The sequence below is a fragment of the Oncorhynchus kisutch genome, unplaced genomic scaffold, assembly GCF_002021735.2.
Source record: "Oncorhynchus kisutch isolate 150728-3 unplaced genomic scaffold, Okis_V2 Okis02a-Okis13b_hom, whole genome shotgun sequence".
NCBI classification, from domain to species: domain Eukaryota; kingdom Metazoa; phylum Chordata; class Actinopteri; order Salmoniformes; family Salmonidae; genus Oncorhynchus; species Oncorhynchus kisutch.
Genome location: NW_022261979.1, coordinates 12,651,632 through 12,658,178, shown reverse-complemented (window position 1 = coordinate 12,658,178; position 6,547 = coordinate 12,651,632). Strand labels below are relative to the sequence as shown.

The window sequence follows — 6,547 nt, the reverse complement described above, 5'->3', positions numbered from 1 at the left end:
TGGGACCACAACATGAACCTGGGACCCCTGGACCACAACATGAACCTGGAACCCCTGGACCACAACATGAACCTGGGACCCCTGGATCACAACATGAACCTGGGACCCCTGGATCACAACATGAACCTGGGACCCCTGGATCACAACATGAACCTGGGACCCCTGGATCACAACATGAACCTGGGACCCCTGGAACACAACATGAACCTGGGACCCCTGGAACACAACATGAACCTGGGACCCCTGGAACACAACATGAACCTGGGACCCCTGGAACACAACATGAACCTGGGACCCCTGGAACACAACATGAACCTGAGACCCCTGGATCACAACCACAACATGAACCTGGGACCACAACATGAACCTGAGACCCCTGGACCACAACATGAACCTGGGACCCCTGGATCACAACATGAACCTGGGACCCCTGGATCACAACATGAACCTGGGACCCCTGGATCACAACATGAACCTGGGACCCCTGGATCACAACATGAACCTGGGACCCCTGGAACACAACATGAACCTGGGACCCCTGGAACACAACATGAACCTGGGACCCCTGGAACACAACATGAACCTGGGACCCCTGGAACACAACATGAACCTGGGACCCCTGGAACACAACATGAACCTGAGACCCCTGGATCACAACCACAACATGAACCTGGGACCCCTGGAACACAACATGAACCTGGGACCACAACATGAACCCGGGACCCCTGGAACACAACATGAACCCGGGACCCCTGGACCACAACATGAACCCGGGACCCCTGGACCACAACATGAACCCGGGACCCCTGGACCACAACATGAACCCGGGACCCCTGGACCACAACATGAACCCGGGACCCCTGGACCACAACATGAACCCGGGACCCCTGGAACACAACATGAACCCGGGACCCCTGGAACACAACATGAACCCGGGACCCCTGGAACACAACATGAACCCGGGACCCCTGGAACACAACATGAACCCGGGACCCCTGGAACACAACATGAACCTGGGACCCCTGGAACACAACATGAACCTGGGACCCCTGGAACACAACATGAACCTGGGACCCCTGGAACACAACATGAACCTGGGACCCCTGGAACACAACTTGACCAGGTGATCCTAGTTCAGGTCACAGTCTAGTACGGACCAGGTGATCGTAGTTCAGGTCACAGTCTAGTCTAGTACGGACCAGGTGATCACAGTTCAGGTCACAGTCTAGTACGGACCAGGTGATCACAGTTCAGGTCACAGTCTAGTCTAGTACGGACCAGGTGATCACAGTTCAGGTCACAGTCTAGTACGGACCAGGTGATCATAGTTCAGGTCACAGTCTAGTCTAGTACGGACCAGGTGATCATAGTTCAGGTCACAGTCTAGTCTAGTACGGACCAGGTGATCATAGTTCAGGTCACAGTCTAGTCTAGTACAGACCAGGTGATCATAGTTCAGGTCACAGTCTAGTAGTTATATAGGATGGTGTGTATAGACAGTAGTTATATAGGATGGTGTGTTTAGACAGTAGTTATATAGGATGGTGTGTTTAGACAGTAGTTATATAGGATGGTGTGTTTAGACAGTAGTTCTATAGGATGGTGTGTATAGACAGTAGTTCTATAGGATGGTGTGTATAGACAGTAGTTCTATAGGATGGTGTGTATAGACAGTAGTTATATAGGATGGTGTGTTTAGACAGTAGTTATATAGGATGGTGTGTTTAGACAGTAGTTCTATAGGATGGTGTGTTTAGACAGTAGTTCTATAGGATGGTGTGTATAGACAGTAGTTATATAGGATGGTGTTTTAACAGTAGTTATATAGGATGGTGTGTATAGACAGTAGTTATATAGGATGGTGTGTATAGACAGTAGTTATACAGGATGGTGTGTATAGACAGTAGTTATATAGGATGGTGTGTATAGACAGTAGTTATACAGGATGGTGTGTTTAGACAGTAGTTATATAGGATGGTGTGTTTAGACAGTAGTTCTATAGGATGGTGTGTTTAGACAGTAGTTCTATAGGATGGTGTGTATAGACAGTAGTTATATAGGATGGTGTTTTAACAGTAGTTATATAGGATGGTGTGTATAGACAGTAGTTATATAGGATGGTGTGTATAGACAGTAGTTATACAGGATGGTGTGTATAGACAGTAGTTATATAGGATGGTGTGTATAGACAGTAGTTATACAGGATGGTGTGTTTAGACAGTAGTTATATAGGATGGTGTGTTTAGACAGTAGTTCTATAGGATGGTGTGTTTAGACAGTAGTTCTATAGGATGGTGTGTATAGACAGTAGTTATATAGGATGGTGTTTTAACAGTAGTTATATAGGATGGTGTGTATAGACAGTAGTTATATAGGATGGTGTGTATAGACAGTAGTTATACAGGATGGTGTGTATAGACAGTAGTTATATAGGATGGTGTGTATAGACAGTAGTTATACAGGATGGTGTGTATAGACAGTAGTTATATAGGATGGTGTTTTAACAGTAGTTATATAGGATGGTGTGTATAGACAGTGGTTATATAGGATGGTGTGTATATACAGTATAGACAGTAGTTATATAGGATGGTGTGTATAGACAGTAGTTATATAGGATGGTGTGTATAGACAGTATATATACAGGATGGTGTGTATAGACAGTATAGACAGTAGTTATATAGGATGGTGTGTATAGACAGTATATATACAGGATGGTGTGTATAGACAGTAGTTATATAGGATGGTGTGTATAGACAGTATAGACAGTAGTTATACAGGATGGTGTGTATAGACAGTAGTTATATAGGATGGTGTGTATAGACAGTATAGACAGTAGTTATATAGGATGGTGTGTATAGACAGTAGTTATATAGGATGGTGTGTATAGACAGTAGTTATATAGGATGGTGTGTATAGACAGTAGTTATATAGGATGGTGTGTATAGACAGTAGTTATATAGGATGGTGTGTATAGACAGTAGTTATATAGGATGGTGTGTATAGACAGTAGTTATATAGGATGGTGTGTATAGACAGTAGTTATATAGGATGGTGTGTATAGACAGTAGTTATATAGGATGGTGTGTATAGACAGTAGTTATATAGGGTGGTGTGTATAGACAGTAGTTATATAGGGTGGTGTGTATAGACAGTAGTTATATAGGATGGTGTGTATAGACAGTGGTTATATAGGATGGTGTGTATAGACAGTATAGACAGTAGTTATATAGGATGGTGTGTATAGACAGTGGTTATATAGGATGGTGTGTATAGACAGTATAGACAGTAGTTATATAGGATGGTGTATATAGACAGTAGTTATACAGGATGGTGTGTATAGACAGTAGTTATATAGGATGGTGTGTATAGACAGTAGTTATATAGGGTGGTGTGTATAGACAGTAGTTATATAGGATGGTGTGTATAGACAGTAGTTATATAGGATGGTGTGTATAGACAGGATAGACAGTAGTTATATAGGATGGTGTGTATAGACAGTAGTTATACAGGATGGTGTGTATAGACAGTAGTTATATAGGATGGTGTGTATAGACAGTAGTTATACAGGATGGTGTGTATAGACAGTAGTTATATAGGATGGTGTTTATAGACAGTAGTTATAAGGATGGTGTTTATAGACAGTAGTTATACAGGATGGTGTGTATAGACAGTAGTTATAAGGATGGTGTTTTAACAGTAGTTATATAGGATGGTGTGTATAGACAGTATAGACAGTTATATAGGATGGTGTGTATAGACAGTAGTTATACAGGATGGTGTGTATAGACAGTAGTTATAAGGATGGTGTTTTAACAGTAGTTATATAGGATGGTGTGTATAGACAGTAACTATAAGGATGGTGTGTATAGACAGTAGTTATACAGGATGGTGTGTATAGACAGTAGTTATACAGGATGGTGTGTATAGACAGTAGTTATACAGGATGGTGTGTATAGACAGTAGTTATAAGGATGGTGTTTTAACAGTAGTTATATAGGATGGTGTGTATAGACAGTAGTTATAAGGATGGTGTTTTAACAGTAGTTATATAGGATGGTGTGTATAGACAGTAGTTATAAGGATGGTGTTTTAACAGTAGTTATAAGGATGGTGTTTTAACAGTAGTTATATAGGATGGTGTTTTAACAGTAGTTATATAGGATGGGCCTTGACTAGAATACAGTTTATACATACGAAGTGGGTAAAACAGTATATAAACCTGATCACAATGTGAAATCGGAGGGCTCTGGAGTAGTTTAAAAGACATGGAACGTCTGGGGGTCCCCGAGGAGAGGAATAAAAAAAAACTGGTGTGGTCTTGTCTCCTCACCAGTAGCAGAGCAGTGCCTCAGTGACGCGGGGCTGAACTCTCTGCAGTCTGTCCTCTCTCCAGCAGGGGGAGGTAGAGAGACCCAGTCTGGTCAACAGCTCACCATTCAGACTGCTCTGGCCACCGGTCAGCAGGTAGCAGCTACGCATCTGGACCAAATGCCTGAAACAGTTAATCAATCAATCATTGAAGATGGTTCTGTCCACGTCATTGGTTAAGAGGAAGGCTCATTGTCATCTCAGGTTCTATACTTCAATGAAGGGTTAGGGTTGAGGTTAGGGTTATGGCTTAGGTTAAGAGTCAGAGTTATGGGTTAAGGGTTGGGGTCAGGTTTCAGGTTTCAGGTGAAGGTTAGGAGTTATGAGGTTAAGGGTTGGGGTCAGGGTTGGGGTTAGGGTTATGGCTTAGGTTAAGAGTCAGAGTTATGGGTTAAGGGTTGGGGTCAGGGTTCAGGTGAAGGTTAGGAGTTATGGGTTAAGGGCTGGGGTTAAAGGTTGGGGTGAAGGTTAGGAGTTATGGGTTGGAGTCAAGGTGAAGGTTAGGGGTTGGGGTTGGGGGTTGGGGGTCAGGATTAAGGTGAAGGTTAGGAGTTATGGTTAAGGGTTGGGGTTAGGATTGGGGTCAGGGTTCAGGTGAAGGTTAGGAGTTATGGGTTGGGGTTAGGATTGGGGTCAGGTTTCAGGTGAAGGTTAGGAGTTATGGGTTAAGGGTTGGGGTCAGGGTTGGGGTCAGGGTTAAGGTGAAGGTGAAGGTTAGGAGTTATGGGTTAAGAGTTGGGGTCAGGGTTAAGGTGAAGGTTAGGAGTTATGGGTTAAGGGTTGGGGTTAGGATTAGGATTGGGGTCAGGGTTCAGGTGAAGGTTAGGAGTTATGGGTTAAGGGTTGGGGTTAGGATTGGGGTCAGGGTTCAGGTGAAGGTTAGGAGTTATGGGTTAAGGGTTGGGGTCAGGGTTATGGTGAAGGTTAGGAGTTATGGGTTAAGGGTTGGGGTCAGGGTTATGGTGAAGGTTAGGAGTTATGGGTTAAGGGTTGGGGTCAGGGTCAGGGTCAAGGTGAAGGTGAAGGTTAGGAGTTATGGGTTAAGAGTTGGGGTCAGGGTTAAGGTGAAGGTTAGGAGTTATGGGTTAAGGGTTGGGGTTAGGATTGGGGTCAGGGTTCAGGTGAAGGTTAGGAGTTATGGGTTAAGGGTTGGGGTTAGGATTGGGGTCAGGGTTCAGGGTTCAGGTGAAGGTTAGGTGTTATGGGTTAAGGGTTGGGGTCAGGGTTGGGGTCAGGGTTATGGTGAAGGTTAGGAGTTATGGGTTAAGGGTTGGGGTCAGGGTTATGGGGAAGGTTGGGAGTTATGGGTTAAGGGTTGGGGTCAGGGTTGGGGTCAGGGTTACGGTGAAGGTTAGGAGTTATGGGTTAAGGGTTGGGGTCAGGGTTAAGGTGAAGGTGAAGGTTAGGAGTTATGGGTTAAGGGTTGGGGTCAGGGTTGGGGTCAGGGTTAAGGTGAAGGTTAGGAGTTATGGGTTGGGGTCAGGGTTGGGGTCAGGGTTAAGGTGAAGGTTAGGAGTTATGGGTTGGGGTCAGGGTTGGGGTCAGGGTTAAGGTGAAGGTGAAGGTTAGGAGTTATGGGTTAAGGGTTGGGGTCAGGGTTGGGGTCAGGGTTAAGGTGAAGGTGAAGGTTAGGAGTTATGGGTTAAGGGTTGGGGTCAGGGTTGGGGTCAGGGTTAAGGTGAAGGTGAAGGTTAGGAGTTATGGGTTAAGGGTTGGGGTCAGGGTTGGGGTCAGGGTTAAGGTGAAGGTGAAGGTTAGGAGTTATGGGTCAGGGTTGGGGTCAGGGTTGGGGTCAGGGTTAAGGTGAAGGTAAAGGTTAGGAGTTATGGGTTGGGGTCAGGGTTAAGGTGAAGGTGAAGGTTAGGAGTTATGGGTTAAGGGTTGGGGTCAGGGTTAAGGTGAAGGTGAAGGTTAGGAGTTATGGGTTAAGGGTTGGGGTCAGGGTTGGGGTCAGGGTGAAGGTGAAGGTGAAGGTTAGGAGTTATGGGTTGGGGTCAGGGTTGGGGTCAGGGTTAAGGTGAAGGTGAAGGTTAGGAGTTATGGGTTAAGGGTTGGGGTCAGGGTTAAGGTGAAGGTGAAGGTTAGGAGTTATGGGTTGGGGTTGGGGTCAGGGTTAAGGTGAAGGTGAAGGTTAGGAGTTATGGGTTGGGGTTGGGGTCAGGGTTAAGGTGAAGGTAAA

General features: G+C 45.1%; 1 protein-coding gene across 1 annotated transcript in view; it reads right to left on the bottom strand.

The window, feature by feature from the left end:
• Positions 1-6,547, bottom strand: part of LOC116359262 (regulator of G-protein signaling 22-like) — a 36,758-nt gene that overhangs the window by 21,153 nt on the left and 9,058 nt on the right. The window contains 1 exon segment of the mRNA XM_031811829.1: positions 4,331-4,492. Within this exon segment, the coding sequence (XP_031667689.1) occupies positions 4,331-4,492 (162 nt within the window).